Genomic DNA, 21,969 nt, shown 5'->3' with positions numbered 1-21,969 from the left:
TACACACACCTCAGCTCAAGGGTTACTTGGACTCATGCGAACTGTACTGATGGGTTAGTTTGCCAAAGTACCACTCAGGTAAACTCCACCCAAGACAAAGACCTCTGTGCCACCAGAGCGCCTCTGCAGAAGTCCGTCAGCTTTACCCCTCTGGCATCACGTACCAACCTTTCTGTCCCTACAGATTGGTTTTGATTATCCTAGAACTTCATATACACAGGATCACGCAGCATGCCTTCTTGTGTCTGGCTGCTTCTGCTCAGCCAATTAGCTCTGGAGATTCATCCACGCTGCTGCACCTAGCAGCAGCCCGGTTTCTTTGGATGCCTAGCACTTTTCCCTGATACAGACACACCACAATGTGCTGATCCACCTCCTGCTGGACACCTGCTTTAAGTCCAACTGGAGCTACTGCAGGAAGAGTGGCGATGAACATCCATCAACAGTCTCTTGGACATGCTATCATTTCTCCTGGGTGACCACGTAGAATGGGAACTGTCAAGTTACACGGGAATTGACAAGAAAGCACCAAACTGGTTTCCAAAGTGGCTGCATCACTTTATATCCTCACCAACCAGCAGGAGAGTTGTTGCCCATAACCTTGCTACCACGTGGGCTGCCAGACTCTGAGTGTGTGAGGGCATCTCGTGGGGCAGTGTACATTTTCCCTGATGACTGAGGATGCCGTGTGTGTCCTGGCCACTCAGCATCTCCTTGTGGCCCTTTTCTGTCACTGGGGAGTTGCCTATCTGACTAAACTTCCTCCTAGAATTCGGACAGCTCTAGTTAGGCCAACAACCCACCTAGAGGGAACTGTGGTGGAGAGGGTGAAGGAGGGCTTCATGGTCACCATCTGCCACATGACCATCTCCGTTACAGTGCTAGCTGCAAAACGACCCAGCTTTCCCCCTCTGCATCACCTTGGCACCTCTGCCAACTCAGCTGACCGTGTGCACGTGGGTCTACTTTGGGCTGTTGTTCTCGTCAGTGGATTTCGATGTCTACCCTTACCACACCGAGGTTCCTGCTGGTATGTCTTGAAATCAGACAGCAACAGTCCTCTACGTGGTTTTGTCTATTCCAGGCCCTCTGCACTCACTGCTTACACTTCAGAATCAGATTGTCCATCTCCATTTTTAAAAAGCCTGGTGTGGGGTGTCTGGATGGATCAGTTGCTGAAGTGTCTGCCTTCAGCACAGGTCATGATCTCGGGGTCCTGGGATCCAGCCCACATCAGACTCCCTGCTCTGCCTCTGCCTCCTGCTTGTACTTGCTCTCTCTCTCAAATAAATATTAAAAAATAAAACAAATCAATTAAAAAAAACCCATGTGACGTTGGCTGGCATTGTGTTGACTCTACCATCGCTCTCAGGGCACAAGGACACCATCATGGGCACTCCCGGCACACTGGCAGCTCTCACGGCTTACATGACCTTGTTTCTCTCAGCCATGTTGTCCTGCTGTCAGTGAAGGTCACACACACATTTTGCTACCTTACCCTCAGCAGTGCACACTTCTTATGTTACGATAAATGGTACTGTTTTTTACAGTGTTTTTATTACTATTGTTTTTGATAGTCTTGTCAAGGTCATTTAAAAATAACCTGTTGGTAATAAATAGAAATCAACCTTATTTTTGTGTACTGATCAGAACCTATAATCTTGATAAAATTCACTTTATTAGACCTAGTAGTTTGGGAATTCCTTAGAAGTAACATACACAAGTCATTACACTTGTAATTAAGAATGTTCTACTTTCTTTTTTCATGTGAAAGAGTAACATTAACTATAGGTTTTTAGAATATACTCAATCAAGTTGAGAAAACTTCCTTTTATTTGTAGATTACTAATTTTTAGAATCTTTAATGGGTTATGAATTGTTACAACTGTATGTTTTAGATGACCGCATGAATTTCCCCTTTAGAACCATGGGAACTGGGGTGCCTGAGTGGCTCAGTTAGTTATGCGTCTGCCTTTGGCTCAGGTCATGGTCCCAGGGTCCTGGGATCGAATCCCACATTGGGTTCTCTGCTCCGTGGGGAGTCTGCTTCTCCCTCACCCTCCTCTCCCTGCCCCCTGCTCATGCTGTCTCTCTCTCCAAAAAAAAAAAAAAAAAAAAAGCACCACTGAAATTGGAGATTCCAATGTTAAACCACACGCTCTTGAGATAAACCCCACTTGTTAGGACATATAGTCAGCTTTATCCCAAACATGTGCCTCGAAGGTGAGAATTTGTTCCAACACAACTGATATGTTAAGAGAACAATTTCAACATAAGAGTAACGTTGCATCTCCCTATGTGTGATCTCGCTCATGACCAAACAGGTGAACACGAAGACCAGACCCAGCAGAACCAAGCCATGGAAGCATACTCCCGTAGGTGCACCCCTTGGCTCCCAGCAACCTCAGTTAATCGGGTACCATGGGCCACACCCACTCACCTCTCCCGACACAGCTTCCCATCCGTCTGCACCCAGCCCTCCTTCCACCATTTCCTGCACTCACCCACTCTGACAAACTTTAGGGACTAGTCAACCCACAATGCTTCTACTTGGCATAGTATATGGTATTTTAACCAATTAACACGTTAGAATCATTTTTATTCCGTTCCTCTCTCCCTTCCAAATGTGCCACTGAAGCAGCTTTAGAGTCTTGTGCCCCCATTTTCTTCAGAAGCCAGTGGTTTCAACTGCATTGTTGCATAATGTTTTTAAGGAACATATGTACATTGTATGATAGCAGAACTGACTGTATTAAGCATTTTTATATATTGCTGGCCTTGCCAAAATTTTATTGAGATGTCTGTGTCTATGCTCATTAAGATTTAGCCTGTATTTTTCTCATTACTGAGTCCAGGATAATGCTGGCCTATAAAACACTCTCTCCATGAAGAGTAGCTTTGGTGAATGTTCCACATGCACTTGAAAAGAATGTGTTATCTTGCAGTTTCTCAGCCTAGTGCTCTCAATGCCAATTAGGTCATACTGGTTGATAGTGTTACTTTAACACTCTGCAACGTTACTGATTTTGTTTCATAAATTACTATGCAGAATGTTAAAAACCCATTCTTAGAGATTGATCTTTCTCCTTTCTGATTGTGCACTGTGCATTGTGGAGCTCTGTGATTAAGTATGTGCACATACAGCTGCGATGAGGTCATCCTGAACTGATTCCTACATCTTTCCGATACATACTTTTTCACTTTGGGAGTACCCAGGTAGTAGACCACAAGTCCACTCCATCTGGTATGAATACAACCACTTCAGGTTCTCATGGGGGGCTTTGCTTGAGGATTTTCCACCCTGGTGTCCAGGCTCACAACTGCCTGCCTGACTGTCACGGTCACGGCTGTGTCCCTTCTGCCAGGGTGCTGCCTCATCTCTTCTTTCTCTTTCTGCCTTCTTTTGGATTAAACAGAGGTTTTTGTGTTCTTGTTTATCAAACCTACTTGCTTTCAGCCAAACCCTTGCTTTACTTTTCTAGTGTCTGCTCCAGAGGTGCAAACAGGCAATGTTAACCTCCCCTATGGAATATCCCACCAGGTCAACGCATCACAGCAGCTCCTCTACGCACCTTCCTATCTATGCTATCCTGGCTCACCGTACTCCAACATCATATGGTGTCAGCTTCGTTTAAAAGGCAATTATCATTAAAAGAAATGAAAAACCAAGAAAAGTGTTTATATTTACTGACACACTTGCCATTTCCAGGGTTCTATCCCTTCTGTCAATCTAAGAAACCTTGTTTAATAATCTTTCTTTTGGGGCACCTGGGGGGGGGCTCAGTGGTTGAGGTCCTGCCTTTGGTTCAGGTCATGACTCCGAGGTCCCAGGATACAGTCCCCCACTGGGCTCCCTGTGGGGAGCCTCTTTCTCTCTCATGAATAAATAATTAAAAAAAAAAAAAAACACAACTTTCTTCTGGTGCAGATCTGACAGTGATAAATTCTCTCGGCTTTTATCTAAAAATGCTTGTATTTCATTTTTTTAAGTATCCATTTTTCAAGGTTATTTTTGATGAATTCAGAATTCTAAGCTGATGGTTTTATTCTTTTAGTACTTTGAACTGTCATTTCACATGGCTTATATGATTCCTGGTAAGTCGGTGGTTCTTTTCACCTTCAAACCTCTGTATGCAATGTGCTTGTTTCCCACCACCCACAGCCTTACTTGTAAGACTTTTCTGTTTATCAGTGCTTTTCACCAACTGGTTATTGTGTGCCATGGAGTGTTCTTCATATTTATTCTACTTGGTATCTGGATTATTTATTTATTTATTTATGATACTTTCTATTGAACTTTTCTCTTCTGCAGTGCAAAATTTGCTGTTAGGTCAGAAAAATTTCCATCTCAGTTGTTGTAATTTCTATTTTTTTTAACCTCTAGTTCTTTCTGTTAAGTCTTTTCTGGTTATCTTGTACTTCCTTATTGTATTGCTATTCTCCTTTACGAACCAAGAGTGTATTTAATTAAAATAGTAAATATTCTCTTTTACCAATTCTATCACCTGTCACTTCTGGACCTATTTCTATTGCCTGATTTCTCTCCTGGTTATGTGCTACATTGTTTTGTTTCTTTGCATAAACAGTACTTTATTACTGGATGCTAGCAAGTATCAATGTTACACTGTAAACTAGATTTTCTTTTTTTTTTTTTAAAGATTTTTTTTTTTTTACTTATTCAAGAGAGACACACAGAGGGGCAGAGACATAGGCAGAAGGAGAAACAGGCTTCCTGCTGGGAGCCCAATGCAGGACTCGATCCCAGAACGCCAGCATCATGACCTGAGCCAAAGGCAGACACTCAATCACTGAGCCATCCAGGCATCCCATGTAAACTGGATTTTGACAACCTTTATAAACGAATGATGACTTTTACCCTGAAAAGTAATTTGTCAATCAGCTTGATTCTTCAAGACTTGTTTATAACTTTGTTAAGTGAAGGTCTAGAACAGCTTCCACACAGCTACTGGCAGGTCTCAGCTCCCTGCCTTGTGGAACTTTTATATAAAGCTGCTGGAGGGTCCTCACAACCCAGCAGCTGGCATCCCCAATAGTGATTTGAGAGAAGACAGGGGCATGCCACCATCTCTTTTATGACCTAGTCTCAAAGTCACACACCTTCATTTCTGCTGTGTCCTACTGACTACATGTATAAGTGCTACTCAGTGAGGAGGGGATACAAAGTATCACAAATACCAGGAGGCAAGAATCAGTGAGGCCATTTTGGAGGCTCACTGGCACAAGGAGTGAAATCTTGCACACGTACAAACAAGGAAGCCACAAAAATATGAGATTTTATTCATCAGCAAAATTTTCTAAAGATTTTTTTCCCCCAAATTCCCAGTTACTTGAATCTGACAATAAAGGAATTTTCCCACTGACTTCATACTATTACACCCTAAAGGTTGGGAAGGAGAAATAGGCACATATTTAATAAGCCTGAAGGTGTAAGTTAATTTCTTACCGACCACCATTAGTGTGAACTCAAAACCTTTTTTCACTGATTTTCGGTGAACTTGATTGGGAAGATTCGCAAATCCGACATAGCCAGGAGTTTCTGGATTTATAAACTGAGTTGGTTGTTGCTAAAATAAGAACAAATAAATACCCTGTTAGTTGCTATTAAGATATAATCAAACCTGTGACAAAGGTGTCATTAGTTCTCACACACACACACGCAAAATACATATATCCACTATTCAAAAAGGCATCTCTATCAGAAAACTAATGGTATTCACTTAAGAACATTTTTTTTCAAAGAAAAACTAATTCAGTATCATTCCACGCCTAAGTGCTAATCTAAAATTACATCTTTGTTAAGGAATTAAGCAACACATAAGACAAAATCATCTTTGTACAATTCAAATTTCGACTTCGGAAATTATCTATAGAGTTCCAGGAAAATCAGTCAAAATTTACAAAGTAATGCCGCAATCGAAAGTGGTTTCACTGAACAAATTTAGCAGAATGGCTTCCAAAAGTAAATCCTTCTAGGTATCAGATATGATGCATTTGTGAAACATATCCAGGAACAAGCCATAAGCTATGTCTCTTATTTATTTCTAGCTTTATGGGACAGTGCCACCAAGGGTGAAGCAGGCAACTTAGGGGTGGGATGTGAACATCTAGCTTCAGACCAAAGAGTAGACGGGAATGAGAAACGGAACATAGCTGATGACCGTACAGGGAAGCATCAATATTCCTCAACAGGTGGAAGGACCGATGGAGACGCAATAAAGCAAGTACAAGTACAGTAAAGCTGTAGAATCTAGGTAGTAGCACACTAAAAATGTGAGGAAATCAAAGATACACCAACTGATTTATTAATTTAGAAATAATATTTCATTTAGGATTACCTTTTAGAAATGCATATTCAAATACACAGATGTAAAAAGAATATTCACAAAATGTTGCTAGTGGTTATTTCCAAGTGATAGAATTACAATTAATATTTGCTTTTTTGCTCATCAGTGTTCCACATTAATACTTGCATAAAAGTTAAAACTAGTATAAATGATTATGTATAACACCCAAACACTCAAAAATAAAAGCAAAGTAATAATCTTGCAATCATAAAACAAGTTCTGCTTTTCTCAGCATGTCTTTTAGAGGTAATTTATTTTCAGGGCTCTGGGCTAATTTGCAAGCTGATATAAGCCAATTTATCAAATATAAGAGCCCTATAGATTTCATGATGATAAATTATTAGAATTTGAAATTATTACTTGATTGGTCTCCTGGGAATGATGTAAAGGAGCTTAAACGGATTGTTACTGATTTATTTAGAAACAAGAAATTGGAAATCTGAAAAAGGAAAGCTCAAAGTTTTTAGAATGTCAAATTAGAACTGTCTCAATGAATCAAATATATCAGTTGTATTAAAAATGAGTCACATAAGTCTTGAGTATAAGCAGCTTGAAAACATAAAGCAGTTTCTCTTTATGCATGAGAAGTGAGATCTCTTACCTTAGACATCTTCAGTGAAGATTTCTCAATCTGTTAAAAAAGAAATACATACACATATATCCATGTATGCATGCACACACATTAGATTTAGCATGAACTGACACGTAAAGACTTACACATAAAGCATAAACAGCTTCTGTTTCACTTACCTTGTCAATTGCGTCAAATTACAGAAATGAAGAGATTATCTCATTTTAAATTAGGTATTAAAAAAGTAGGTCAATTCAATCACCCATAAATACATACATATATAGATATATATAGATATATATATATATATATATATATATATAGACATTCTGAAATTCCAATAACATGCAAACTTTCTTTAGTACTGATGATATGCTAAGCACCAGGGACACAACAGGAGAAAAAGACATTCTCATGACCCCTGGAATTTCGATTTCCTTCCTCTCTCTGAAACCTGTCCAGAGGAAAGGGTGCTTGTAGAGCACTATGTGCTATTGGAGGTTCTTTGAGATCCTGAGAACTGGTTTTCGACAATGGGGCACACAGAGCAACATTTATAAGTAAAAGAAAAAGGACCTGAACACCCTGGAGTGCTGGAGGAGTGTGACAATAGCTTCAGAGACATTTGGAATTTTAATATGAATTTTAGAAAACTTGGAACATGGAGGGAACATGGAGTCTATTGGCTAACCTTTGGTAACAAAGTCAAAAGATATGAATGCAGTCAGATTTGATTCCCTTTAGAGCTTAGAAACCTATTAGGAAGTTTCATGTTCTTGCCTTCTCAGCCCCCAAACCTTAACATTCCTCAGAACTGTATACTCTCTTCCCCTCCTGAATGGAAATGTTCCCAACCACCTCTGAAGACAGGAGGCTCCTGCACCTCACGCACGGTATGGTTAGCTAAGGCTGACCGCAGTAGGGTTTATAGAATTCCACCAAAAACAAGCATCAGAGAGAGCCTTGGTTCTCCTTCTAGCGGCTCCCTGGAAGTCTTACTGGCATCTACCTGGCAGGAGAAGGGAGGCAGAAGAGAGCAGAGGACTCAGTGCAATCTGCAAACTGCTCACTGCTACCACCTGGGCTGAGAATGGAGCATGCTGGAAGGCTGGGCCACGGGGAAGAGCCACCAACTGAGGAGGTGTGGGAAGCTCCAAGCCCAGGTGGTGGAATGAAGGCAATCTGAGAGGAAAGAAGGAATGTTAGGCAACAACAGAGGCAGGAGATGAATTCTGAAGAACCTTTTGGCAAGGAAAGGAATCCAGAGGATGCTGGAAAAGCCTGGAGAACAGAGGTCTGGAGCGTGAGTACTCCAGGAGTAAGATGACAGTCTTACTCTCTTATATCTCCCTGCCTCCAACAAGAGCTCAACAGGCAAGCACCAGGAAGAGGAAGGCCATAATTTGAAGCAAAAAAACAATATCACTGAGAAGAAGATGGAAGTGCACTATTTAAAAGAAACAAAACTGGGGGCACCTGGGCGGCTCCACGGTTGAGCATCTTCCTTCTGCTCAGGTCACGATCCCAGGGTCCTGGATGGACCCCGCATTGCACTCCCTGCTCAGCAAGGAGTCTGCTTCGCCCTCTGCCTCTGTCCCCCACCCTGCTCTTGCTCTTTTTCTCTCTAATAAATAAAATCAAATAAATAAAATCTTAATTTAAAAAAATAAAATGAAAGAAATAAGACTTATTGGACCCTAAAAACCATGATTTTCAAACTTAAAGTCTGGTAACTCGAATTGAACAAATGGTCACAGTTAAGACTCGAACTGTGACTCGGAAGACCAAATACAAAAAATCTTAATGCACAGGCAGTAATACAGAGAAGGAAATCATGGGTAAAAGATAGTCTTGGAAGAACAATCCAGGCCACCTACCATGTTAACAATAAGAGTTCTCATTAAGTGAACGGACAGAGGGAGGAAAAGAATAGCAACAGAAGAACAGAGTCCACACATTACCCGACTATCTGGAGTCAATGAAGGTCTCTTGAATAGAAAGGACACCCTAGGAAAGTTCTATGAATAATACAGGATCAGTATTAAACTACCTCTGTGAAACCTAAGAGTTGAGGACAAGAGTGAGAGCGCAAAAGTAAAACACTCCAAAGGGTGAGGTGAGGGTCAGATGGAACACAGATGGTTCTGACAGAAGGAAGAGCAAACGACCTTTTTTAAATAGAGATTCAGTGTGACTATAAAAGAAAAGGTAACCATTAAAAAAAAAAAAAAGGACAGCGGAACTTCCAAATTAAGAGAAAGATACAGAATAGCAACTTGATGAACTCAGCAAAATCATGGAAACAAGAGAAAAAATAATAAAATCAATCATTAAGTGCAAGGATATACTTAAAACAAAGTAACAAAAGTTTTGAAAACAAAGGGACAGCCTAAAAGACACCAGGCTGGCCAAACACAAAGAAAGTAGGACGGAAAATAACATCAGCCCAGGTGAGATTTAAGGTAAAAATGTGATCCTGATAAAAAGAACGATTTATAGGGAAGATACAACATTCCCAAATTTGCACATACAAATCATTACAGCAGATAAATAACATAAAGCAAAGACTAGAAAAAATGCCAGGTGAACTTGATAAAAATACAAGTATAAGACTTTACTAGCATCCCTCAGAATTACAAATTCAGTAAACAGAATATGAGCAAGCAGAGGATTGAGTAATACAACCAATAAATTAGAATCTACAGACACAGAGAATCTTGAGTTAATAGCATAAAGAGAAGCAGTTAAAGAAAAAAAATCATGTAATTACTATAAAAACTTTAAGTGAATCTTAAAATATATTTTTACAATTGATGTTTTCAACTTGTGATCTGTTAAAACTAGGAGAAAAAAAAATACAACTCCCAATTATTTGGAACACTCTTGGATATCCCTTGGAGCAATGAGAGTAACAACAAAAGCAAAACCCACAAGCTATCTAGAAAGTGATGGAACACAGTAAAAGCTTCATAGACTGATAAGAATTTGAGTTTTAATTATTTTCATTAAAGAATACTGAAAATAAAGAAATTTGGTTCTCAAATTGACAAAGTTAACTCAATAGAAGGATAAATGGATTTAAAAACTACTTCTCTGAAATAAATTCCTCACAAATCCCACTAAGGGAAAAAAAAAAAAGCAACTATAGAAAAGAAGGTATAATCACAGACTCAGGAGACTCCACATATCAAGATGGCCAGAGATTTGAAAATCTGGAAGAAATGGATGATTTCCCAGACACTGTAAATTACCAAAATGGAACAAGAACTGAAAACATTGACCAGAACAAATACTACCGAACAGCTGAATAAAATCTACCAATGAAGACGGGACCAAGACCGGACGGAATTAGAGCTGTGTTCCATCCAACCCAGAACGAATAACACTTAAACCAATTCTATGAGGACACTACAACTTTAACAACAAACCCAGACAGAAACCTAAGAAAGCTGGTTAGGTAGCGCTATGTCAAATCTCACTCATGAATATAAATGCAAACATTCTCAATGAAATATTTTCAGCTATTAGGTTCCATAAATATACTAAAAGCATCCATCCACCTATATGAAGCCATTACAAAAAAATTAAAAGAGATAATCCTATACGAATTGATGCTGAAGAACCTATGATAAAATTTAGCAACCACCTCTAATGAAAACACTAAGGAAACTGCTTAAATCAAATGGACACCGAACACCAATGACAAATGTTATTTTCTCAACAATGGAATACTAAATTTATTTAAATTCTAATCATTAATTAGGCATGTATGTCCATTACCACTGTAATTATTTTATTTTTTTTTTAAGTTTTTTATTTATTTATTTATTTTATTTATTTATGATAGTCACACAGAGAGAGAGAGAGGCAGAGACATAGGCAGAGGGAGAAGCAGGCTCCACGCACCGGGAGCCTGACGTGGGATTCGATCCCAGGTCTTCAGGATCGCGCCCTGGGCCAAAGGCAGGCGCTAAACCGCTGCGCCACCCAGGGATCCCTGTAATTATTTTAAAACACTTATTCTGGGGGCGCCTGGGCGGCTCAGCGGGTTAAGTGTCTGGCTTCAACACAGGTCATGATCCCAGGGTCCTGGGATGGAGCCCCTGCTTCTCCCTCTTCCTCTGCTGTTCCCTGCTTATGTGCCACATTCATGCCCTGTCTCAAATAAATAAAATCTCTAAAAAAAAAAAACAAACAAAAAACACTTATTCTTGGATGGTCTCATTTTTTGGGTTGTTCATTTGAATAAAGAACCAAACAAGATCTTCATACTGCAACCTCACTATTGAAATTCATTGATAAGACTGAATACACAGAAAACACAAATAGTTCAGTTAAAAAGAATTCTAGGGGTGCCTGGGTGGCTAAGTCAGTTGAATATCCAATTCTTGATTTTGGCTCAGGTCATGGATCTTGGGGTCCTAGGAATGAGCCCCAAGTCTGGCTCTGTGCTCAGTGGGGAGTCTGCTCAAGATTCTCTCTCTCTGCCCCTCCCCACCCCCACTCAAATAAATAAATAAATAAATCTTTTTAAAAATTCTAGAATAAGGTAGTTTAGTAAGATGGCTGGATAAAAGCCAGATGCAAAATAATTCCCTTCTGTACTAGTAATATAAAGGAACAGAAATAAGGATAAAATGCGTTCTACAACAGAATTAAAACAAAAAACAACCAAACACGTAAGAACAATTTCAGAAGAAAGCAGAGCCTGGTTGAACCAAATCATTTTTATTTCTCCCAAATAAGTATATAATGTGGTCCAACCCCAGGTGGAATCCTAATACGAGTTTTTTCTAAAAGGACTGGATAAAGTGACCTTCAAGTTTACGTGAAGAATAAATGCCTAAGGATAGAAAAAGAGTGGGAATGAATAAATAAATGAATGAATGAATGAACGAACGAATGAAAAAGAGTGGGCACTTGCCTTACAAGCTATCACACTATCTTATTTCAAACAAACCCAAGAGGACTCAGGACTAACTTGGAGGTCTCTCCTGAATTCCAGACTTGCTTCTCCTCACTGAACCCTGGGCCTCTGCCTAGGTTCTGATCAACTTCTTTTGAGCACCCTGAGAACGCTATACCTGGAGCCCACCTGTGTTCACCTCATCCTGTTCAGCAGGACTGGGTTGTTTTTCAGGAGAGAAAGGGAACTTTCACTGCTCCCTATCAGTTTCCCGCTGAAAGGAAAGCAGGAAGACCTACTGGATACACACGTAGGGGAAAATGGAGAATACCATTACTGGAACAGGCTATGAATTATTTTAATTTAGCAAGCTTTTCTTGCCATATCCTATTTCTTTCACATTCAGGTTTTTTCCTGAAATATAATTTGGATCCACTATGACTTTCTAACAACATAAGCTACTAGCTAATTAATGTAAAATGAAGCTGAAAGAGGACCAAACCACGGAACTTTTGAAGCACCTGGTTTTCACTAAGAAAGCCTGCAACACGGGATGCCAAGCTCTGTGATTTACACCATGACTGCAGACCATTTGGATCCCCCACACTCAATGTGGTCAAACAAAAACTTCATTCTTTCATTTCAGGTTGTGCTCATTCTAGACGCTGGCAATTTAGACGTCTGTCTTTTCCTGAGCATGGCTTCCTTCTTCCACAGGGCAACACTCCCATCCCAATTCACACAGAACAAGGCAACTTTTCCAAAACAAAAGATGAAAAACAGATGGATAAAACTAGATTCTTGGCAATACGTGTAAATGTATTTCGCTAGTGGTATTTCTACCAGCGGATTGCCCTAACTACCCATCACGGTCGTGTTATTCCTGCATTTACACACACGGCCCCAACCCACACAGCGACGCTGAAGAGGACCCCGAGAGTCCGTTATCCCTAATCCAAAGCTCTTGAGACACTCGACCTTCAGATTCTCTGGATCTGAGGGAGGCACGACTCCTACACAGCGTGAGCTCAGCGGCTACCGGGGCAGCGCGTCACAGACACCGACACGTGTGACCACCAGCACGACGTGGTGTAAACACAGAAGGTAAAAGGCCTTCGGCCCAATGCTGCAGCAGGTTCTGGTGCGCCCTTCTCTTAGCTTACGCCTTCGGAGTCGGTCTAGAAAGGAGCCTGAAGCGCACTCATGAGCGAGGACGAGGGCAGCCGCGCCCCCCGCTTCCCTGGGTCGCCCTGCCAGCTCCAAAGCAGTCCGTGCACATCTGACCTGACCCGGCAGCCCCGGTCGTCACCCGGGCTGCTGTGCCAGGGGGCAGGTCAGGATGCAAAAGGGGAAAAGCATGAGGATCCCCTGGGCGGCCGAGTGCTCCCGGCCAGCGTCCGGGCCGAGCCGGGCCCCGGGAGCGACAGGCGGCCTGCGGGGAGCGGACACACACGGCCCGCCCGGGCCGCACCCGCACCTCCCGGGGACCCCGCACGGCCGCGTCGGAGCAGCTCGTCCCGGCGCGGGGCACGTGCCCGGTGCGCCCAGGGCAGGGCCGGACCCCAGCCCCAGAGCAGCGCGGGGCGGGGCGCGCGGGGCGAGGCCGCAACCGGGACGAGACCCCGCGCCGGAGCACTCGCCGGACCCCGCAGGCCCCGCCCGGTTCCCCTCCCCCGCCGCCCAGGCCTGCCGCGCCGGGTTCTTCCGGCCACGTCCCGCCGCGAGCGACGAGGACCCCGGGGCGGAGGAGGGGGAGGGGCAGGGGCAGGGACGGACCAGGATCCCGGGGAGGAGGGGCCCCCGGGGTGGAGGAGGGCCCCCGGGGCGGAGGAGGACCCCCGGGGCGGAGGAGGACCCCCGGGGCGGAGGAGGGGCCAGCGGGAGGACGAGGACCCCGGACGGAGGAGAGACCTCCGGGGCGGAGGAGGGGCCTGCAGCGAACCAGGATCCCGGGCGGACCAGGGACCTCCGGGGCGGAGGAGGGGCCTGCAGCGAACCAGGATCCCGGGCGGACCAGGGACCCCCGGGGCGGAGGAGGGACCCCGAGGCGCAGGAGAGCCCCCGAGGCGGAGGAGGGGCCCCGGGGCGGAGCACGGACCCGGGGGCAGAGGAGAGCCCGGGCCTGCGCCCCTCCCCCACACCCAGCGGGCCGCCGCCCGCGCCCCCTCCGCCCGCCGCCCTCCGCCTGCCGCCCTCCGCCCGCCGGCCTCCGCCGCGCCCGCCTACAGCCCGCACCCCCCCACCCCGCGACGGCGGGGCCCCGGCGAGCCACTCACCGCCGACCAGACGAGCGGAGAAGCAGGCGCCCACCGACCGCGCCGCGGACCGCCCAGAGCCCGCCGCCCACCCCGCCCCGCGCGCGTGGCGTCATCACGTCGGCCCGCCCCGCCCCGCGCGCGTGGCGTCACCACGTCGGCCCGCCCCCTCGCCCGCGCTCCCTGCCCCGGCGCGACCCGGCCTCCTCCCCGCCCCCGCCCCCGCCCGCCGCGTCCGAGAGCGCAGGCCCGTCCGCGCTGGCCGCCTCTGCGCAGGCGCCGCGCCCCTCCCACGGCGGTTGGCCATATAGAGGCTGGGGGCGGGGGGAGGTCAAGCGGAGCCTCTTCTCCTTTACCAAGATGGCGGCTCGTCCCTGCTCCGCCACGGCGCCCACCTTATGAGCTCGGCTTCCTGGCGCCGACCAGAGCGGAACAGGTAGCGCGGGTCCTTGCCTCGCGGGTGCGCGGCGTGGGAGGGAGGGCGTTTGCTTAGCGCGAGCCGGGGGGCCGCCGAGGGGAAGACGGGCGGCCGGGGTGCGGCGCGGCCGCGGCCGGGAGCCTCCGCCTCCGCCTCCGCGCTCTCCTCCGGGAAGATGGCGGCAGCGCCGAGCGGGCAGCGCCGGAGCGGGGCCGGGGGCTGCGGCGGGCGGCCGGGCGGGCCGCTCTAGCCCCGGGCCGCCCGCGTCTCGCTGGTGCGGGGGCTTCGGCCCCATTGGCCGCCGCGGGTCACGTGGGCCGGGGCCTGTGCGCGAACCGGAGAGCGCGGCGGCCGTCCCCGGGGACTCGGGCTCCGGCCTGGGGCGGGGCGGGCCCGGGGTGCGCCGCCCGGGCGCCCCTTCCCCGCCCCGGGACCTCGGCGCGCTCGCACCCGCAGGTCGTGGCCGGGAGCGCGGCCCCTCGCCCTTGTGCGCCCGCGTCCTTGGCCCCCGCTGGACCCCGAGCCCCGCGACCCCGGCCGCCCCGACCTGGCGGGGAAGCCTGCGGCCGCGCTCGGCCCCGGGGCGCAGAGGGCAGAGGACGCGCGCTGGTTTTTCTCTTCCCGAAGCAGCTCGTGGCCTGGCACGGGGGATTCGCCCGCGGGGATGCGCGGGCTGCAGTGTTTTGAGGGCAGCAGCGCACACACGGCCCCAGGTACGGAGATAGGAAGGAGGCGGCGCTGCGGTTCCACCCGGCGTGGTTCTCGGTTCTCGGACTGGATTCGGAGGAGGAGTCTCCCCAGAACGGGGGGTTGTGATCGGGAAGACGAGCTTCTGCCAAGGGGACGCGACGGGCGGGAGGTCGAGCGGCTGGCCCGGCCCTGACTGTCCCGCCGCTCCCGTCCTGCAGGCCTTCGCGCCCTCTCTGTCCTCCAGGACGGCCCGGTTAGGGCAGGCTCTCCCGGGATTGCAGCGTCCCCCTGGGTGACTTACCCGCGTGACTCGCGACTCGATGCCATAGGTTCTGCACTCATGCTTCCCAAACAAAACTTGCGCATTTGCCAGGGTGGTGTGAGCAGAGAACACACTCCTCGGAGTCCCGAAGGGTGCTTCTGTTGGGTGCGGTCCATTGAGCCTACATCCACCCCCCACCTCCCCCCCCCCCAGGGCCCGCGCTCAGAGGAAGCTTTGCCCTTTCTCATTAGGAAGAAATAACTAAGCTCCTGGAAGAAACAGCGCACAACTGAGTTGAGTTGCCAAGCTGCTGGCAAGAGGTCCAGCTCCTCGCATATTGAAAAGCTTTTGACCAAGTGGAAACCCAGAGAGCATCAGCGTGTCACAGTGCCTTTTCCTTTTAGTTATAAAAGCACCACAAGGTTCGACATTTGAAGACCAAGAAAATCAAACGGTCTTCATCTCTATGACCTTTTAGAAATTGAGTACACGAGTTATTTTGTGCCTAAGTTCTTTTTGTGTGTGTGTGTGTGTTTCTAAAATCAGACATTTTACAAGTGACAATCCCTAGTGGGCTGTTTGACCAGGCATGCTAATGTTCCTTAAGTACTGCTAGAGACGAGCCAGGCGTGTTGTTCCAGACGTGTCATCTTGATGGCTGCAATTAATTTCATAACAGTACATTGACCATGTGTGCTCTTCCTTAATACATTTTATTGGCATTCATGTGGATTTTAAAATTAAGACCTAATTTTATTTCAAATCAAGGTTGTATCTTCAAGTAGTTTTTTAAAGGAATACTAAATGTAGGAAGGCTTTCAAGGAGACCCTGAATTGCCTTCCCCAGTCCTGTCAATTCTCCTGCAGAGCAGACACGTCCCCCTCTTGGTGGGCTCCTTTGGTCTCTGCCTCCAACTCTGAGCGGCACATGCGCTCGCCTGCTGGTTCATGGCTTTCCTCTTGTTGCACGCCTTGTCTCCTCACTTAACCCTGAGAAGGAATGTGATGTCTGTAGCTTCCTTTTACCTTCCCTGCGTGCACACACGGCCGCCTGAAGCCCGTGCACCTTTACCTTGCTTAGTCCAGGTTTGAGTGTTCATGTTCTGACTCCATGGGGCCATTCACAGCTAGGCAGATGGTGTGCTGCGATTACTTTACCTTTTCCACGTCATCAGATTTTGTTTCTCCTGGTGTTCTTGTGAGTCTTGTTTTTTGTTTGCTTTTTCTGTGTATTTATCATTACGGTCCCAAATTGACCAGTTGTCTAAATCAGCTTTCAAGAAACAGAGTCCTTTTTTTTGTCTGATGAAATTCAGTATTTTATTAATCTCTTCTTGGATATACATCCTCCAGGTTCCCACCTGCTGTATTCTTCTTGCAGGTCCCCAACCCCTTGGTTCATAGGGTCCTTGGTTTCCAGGACACACCAGTGTCCCTTTCTCTGGACTTGGCTACCCTCATTGTGGTGGAACGCTTCGCTTCCTTAAGGCGTTGCCCGGGGGCAGATGAAGGGGAGATAAAGTTTCGTGTCGAAAGTGCTTTGTTTCTCCCCGTGTGTCTGGGTGAGAGACACCATTTTGCTCTGACTTCTGTCTTGAGGGTTATTGTTGAAGGCTTCTGACATTTTGATTTTTCGGCCTCTATACGTGGATATTTCTGTTCTGAAGCTTAAAGGATTTTCCTCCCTGAAATGCACAACACGCAGCGCAGTGATGTCCCTCGGAGTCTGTTTCCATGTAGTGTCCTGCCTACTTTTTAGGCCCCTCTTACGTGGAAAGTCCCGTTCTTCAACACTAGACATTTTTAATTTATTGCTTTGATCTCTTCCCATTCACCTTCTTTTTGTGGAATTCAACTGTTGGGCCTTCTGGATGGACACTGATTTTGCTTGGGTTGTCCACTTTCTGGAAGGCGTTCTCAACTTTATGTGGGCCGTATTGTTGAGCTGTGCTCCATGCATGTCCCTGAGACTGTCCTCCTGCCCCCTCTGTTCCAGCCTTCTCACATCCTGGTTTGGTTTTGGTTCGTAGCTTGTTGTTGTACCTCCCCTTATCTCTGAGGACGTTCCTAAGTTTGGGGGGTTTTCTTTCTTTGAAGTCACAGTTTGCTTCAGGCTACTTTATGTTTGTTTGGGATTTTTGGCTTTCGTTTCAGGGCTTTTCTGTACTATCTGGTGATATTTTCCCATCTGTTCAAATGTCAGTAGTTGGGACTTGTCAGCTGTGGTGTTCACTGCAGAGATACCTGCTTGGGCCATTTCCTAAGACACCCTGTCACCGTCTTCCTGTCTCTTGAGTTTCTGCACAAAAATATCTTCCTGCCTCTTGCCTTTGTCCAGCGGGCTAAGTGAAGGAGAAGACTATAATCTTAGCAGTTACCATGGACGGACTTCCTCCTCTTTCTCCAGAATGATATCTCACCCTGCACTGTAATGAGTGTCCCCAGTCCAAAGATTCTGTTTCCCTTTCCAGCGGCAAAAAACACAGCCTTTGACCCGGCCTGTGAAAGGGACAAAACAAAACAAAACGTCCTTTTTAATAGTATTTTCTCCTCACTTTTCTGAGTGCCCACTGGGTGTGTTATTTTTAGCTTGCAACATGAATTTCACTTAAATTTGTGATTCTTTTATTCTTTGCTAGTCCTGTGTAGCCCAGCTGTCGATTTTGTTTTTGTCCTACACATGTGCTGAAACACCCTAGTAAAAAAGAGATGAACAGGTCAGTCTTCGTGGTCAAGAAATTCGAATGGCCAAGAAGCAAAGCAAGATTTCAGTTTTGCTGATGATCAGAGAATTGACATTGAAATCCTGTTTCCCCTACAAACTGGAAGAAACTAACACGACTATTTTAGTTACCAAAGGTGAGGGGGACACGTACAGTCAGATGTTGCGGGGTGTAAGTAGTTGAGCTCATTGGGAGGGTAATTATGCCTCTGCAGTGACTATCCCTACACCCCGTCTAATCATATAATTGTATTTCTAGGAACCCTTCCTGTAAGAGCTACTGGTTCTAGTGAGGAGAGGTTATTTTTTTCAACAGTGTTTGTAAAATCACACACACAAGAAGCATATGACCTCTGTAGAGAAGTTACTAACTTATGTTTATTTGATTCACCACGCACTGTTAATAAATGAGGTAAAATTGCAAGTGAACCATAGACGGCCATGATGCATTTTAAATGGAATTACGTGCAGCAAGTGGTGAAGCAATGCCAACAACATGATCTTATTCTTTCTTATTTATGCCAAGGACTAATACATCCAAGGAAAACCTTGGATAAAACAATTTTAGAGATACTTCCTGAGGAAGAATCATGAGGGATTTACTGATTTTTACATTGTTTTGTTGTGTTTTATAGTATTTTTATGCTGGAAGTCCTATTCCTTGGACTATAGCAGACTTGCTATAGTGTTAATAAAGCCAGTATTAATGCAGCCTTCACAGCCCCTGCCCATTCCATCCCAGGCTTTGTCATGGGGGCGGGGAGGGTCTTCCCAGAGGCTGAGCTGTGCCCCGAGGCCCCACCCCAGGGACTGCAGGCCTCACCCAGAGTAATAATGAGAGGCGGGAGCCAGTGTTTAGTTAGCAGGGGCCATTGAGCAATCAGTATGAATGTTTTCCAAATAAGCATTATGAAGTGGTACCTTTAGACATTCCTGAAGGTGGATCTTGTGAGGCATGCAGCCGTGCCTGTCCCTCAGTGTAGACCGCCAGGCATTGGTTCATTCTGCCAGACTTGACAAAGGGTCACGATGCCTGTGCAGGTGAGGAAGGCGGTCCTCGCCGTGGCCAGGAGTCAGGAAACCTGGACTTCACTTTGGGGCCTGTGCTTAATCGGGGTGATTCAGGGTGTTTCTTGACCTGTAGGACTTTAGCTCCTTCCTTTTAAAGATAAGAAAGCCGAATCTCTGAGATTTGGCTCTTCTTTTTATTCCTCTGGTAGCACAGAACACTTGGTCACCTCAGTTTATCGGAAATTGAGTTTTCAAGTTTGGAAGGATGGCACTTGGAGCTGATAATCACTCATGTAGCATCCCATTTTGTGATCCATTTCAAGGATGTGCAAGTGATGCGAAACACTTTGCGTAGTAAAGCTTTAATTTGTTGATTCTTGCATAACAGGCACCATGCCCTTTATTTCCAGCAATGGTTCAACCAGGCCATCTTGCCCCCCAGAGAACATCTGGCGGTGTCTGGAGACCTCTTTGGTTGTCGTGACTCAGGGGTGCTGCTGGCATCTAGTGGTTAGAGGCCAGAGGTGCTCCTCATCCTCTGGTGCCCAGTTCAGCTCATGACAAAGAATTGTCAAAAGGTCAGCAGCGCTGAAGGTTAGAAGCCCTGGGTGGCGCAGCGGTTTAGCGCCTGCCTTTGGCCCAGGGCGCGATCCTGGAGACCCAGGATCGAATCCCACGTCGGGCTCCTGGTGCATGGAGCCTGCTTCTCCCTCTGCCTATGTCTCTGCCTCTCTCTCTTTCTCTGTGACTATCATAAATAAATAAAAATTTAAAAAAAAAAAAAAAAAAAAAGAAGCCCTTGGGGAGCCCGGGTGGCTCAGCGGTTTAGCGCCGCCTTCAGCCCAGGGCATCATCCTGGAGACCCGGGATCGAGTCCCACGTCAGGCTCCCTGCATGGAGCCTGCTTCTCCCTCTGCCTGTGTCTCTGCCCCTCTTCTCTCTCTGTGTATTTCCTGAATAAATAAATAAAATCTTTTTTTTTTTTTTTTTTTTAAAAAGAAGCCTTACTTGGCAGGGTCAGTCCTTAAAAGGGCCCTGGAGTGTGGCTGTCACAGGCCTCATTTTTCAGTTGAGGATAGTAGAGACTGGCTGGGCAAAGCTCCTTGCAGGACTGTTGCCTGCAGTATTGGTCTTCCCTGAGCTGTTTCTGTGCCGTCTCTTGTGAAGCACTGCACGTGAGCTCACTTGGTCCTCACAGTGATACCACAGTGGATTTCAATTCCTTCTTACGGGCAGGAGACGGAGCACAGTCAAGATCTATTAACGATTTCATTCTTATCCTTGTTTTCAGTTTTAGAAGTTTCGTATGTTGACACACTGACGTAGTGTTTCCTCGCTGTCTCAGGGCTGCTCTAAAGCTTGGGGTCAAGAAGCCGATATCCTGTCCATGCAGCCTTTCCTGAGTCTTTTCCAAGAGTGGAGCCAACCAAACTTTTGGAGCAAGATATTCTGCTCTGAGATACATACTGAAACTATCCTGCATCCTTTAGAATTTTGAATCTTTTTCCTTTATTCAGTCATTAAGCATTCATTTCTCACCAAGTACATATCCATCAGTACATTTTGGGTAAGGAAGTGAACTAATGAAACCCCAAAAAAAGGGCAGGCCCAAAGTCAACAAGCACGCAGGGCCCATGTGTGGGGTGACTTGCGGACAGCTGCTGTCAGCTGTCATCCATCTGGGGCTGCCCCAAGGGATCAGCTTTCTTCTCAGGACTCTTGCTGGACTGGTGTTTCCATCACCCCATCAGAGCACCCAGCACCAGCATCTCCCTGGCGACATCTTACCGGCATGCCTGTCTCTCTCCGTGTCCCTGGCCCCTGGCTCCATGTGGGTTTCAGGAGGAGCCCTTGGTGGGTGTCTGCTTGTTTGGGGGCCCTGTAGTACAGCAGATATTCTGAACACTTGTCTTTTACTGACTTTTGGCGAGTTATAATGGGCTGCTGAATCCAGGACAGCTTTCTAGACTCAGCGACTTGCTGGACATAGTGATAAGTCAGTCCGATGGTCAGGTCTCCACACGTTGCTCTTGTGTTCTTCCACCACTGTTGAATTTGTGGCCTCAACCAACCAAGGAGCAACTTTTTCCTGAGCTTTGGACGTGCTTGGATCAACAAAGTGTTGTGATCTCCAAGAGCATCCTTTGCATGTGCCTTATGCAGTGGCGAGGCACAGCGTTTAGGGGCCGCTGCTGCTTGGCCCGGTGTTCTGGCATAAAGCCACCTGCTATGCTTGTCTTGAATGCTGTTCCCCTTTATCAGCATCAATCACACACCCCCTTTGTGTGATCTTCAAGTATCCCACCTTAGGTGTGTGGGTTGAGCTGGGGACCACATTCGTGAAGCAGAGCGGTAATTCTTGGCATTGCAGTGCTGGGTCAGAGGGCACCCTATGGATGCTACTGGGCTCTCACCTGAGAACTCCCGAGCAGGACACACTGTATCCCAGCCGTAAGCTTCATGATGTTGGTGCTTGAAGCTTCTAGGTAGAGTGCAGGCTGGACCAGGGCTACTTCTGGTTTCTTTCTGGAGAGGGAAGATAACTTCAGCACGTGTTCCCACCTCTGCCGCAGAAACTGTCGTGCCGTCGGAGGGAAGTTCTGTGCTGTGAACTTGGTGGTGGTACAGCGAGTTAGGTCTGCACGTTACTGGGCCTGGGCGCTGCCATTAAGTCAAAGGGGCTGGGAGGGAGGGCACTGCTGTGAGGGAGAGCCAAGAATCTTTTTGACTCTTCCCAGGGTCGGGCACAGGAGGGCGTGATGGCTGAAT

General features: G+C 46.7%; 2 protein-coding genes across 7 annotated transcripts in view; one reads left to right on the top strand and one right to left on the bottom strand.

The window, feature by feature from the left end:
- Nucleotides 1–15,609, bottom strand: part of SEPTIN2 (septin 2) — a 35,003-nt gene extending 19,394 nt beyond the window's left edge. Inside the window, exons 1-3 of one of the 3 annotated variants that reach the window (XM_072797053.1) lie at nt 15,507–15,609; nt 6,967–6,996; nt 5,465–5,585 (exon numbers count right to left, since the gene is read on the bottom strand). In XM_072797053.1, coding sequence (XP_072653154.1) covers nt 5,465–5,585; nt 6,967–6,975 — 130 coding nt within the window. In that variant the 5' untranslated portion in view covers nt 6,976–6,996; nt 15,507–15,609. Of the gene's footprint in view, nt 1–5,464; nt 5,586–6,966; nt 6,997–14,118; nt 14,222–14,492; nt 14,710–15,506 lie in introns of those variants that run through there. The other 2 variants (XM_072797052.1, XM_072797051.1) reach the window with 2 other exon arrangements.
- The window catches only part of HDLBP (high density lipoprotein binding protein), a 69,065-nt gene continuing 61,416 nt past the window's right edge, over nt 14,321–21,969 (top strand). The window contains exon 1 of one of the 4 annotated variants that reach the window (XM_072797036.1): nt 14,321–14,533. In XM_072797036.1, coding sequence (XP_072653137.1) covers nt 14,496–14,533 — 38 coding nt within the window. In that variant the 5' untranslated portion in view covers nt 14,321–14,495. Of the gene's footprint in view, nt 14,534–15,150; nt 15,229–18,171; nt 18,327–21,969 lie in introns of those variants that run through there. The other 3 variants (XM_072797037.1, XM_072797041.1, XM_072797040.1) reach the window with 3 other exon arrangements.

This window comes from Canis lupus, chromosome 24, assembly GCF_048164855.1.
Source record: "Canis lupus baileyi chromosome 24, mCanLup2.hap1, whole genome shotgun sequence".
Taxonomy (NCBI): domain Eukaryota; kingdom Metazoa; phylum Chordata; class Mammalia; order Carnivora; family Canidae; genus Canis; species Canis lupus.
Note: the sequence above shows the minus strand (reverse complement) of the source record. Positions and strands in the feature narration are given on the sequence as shown.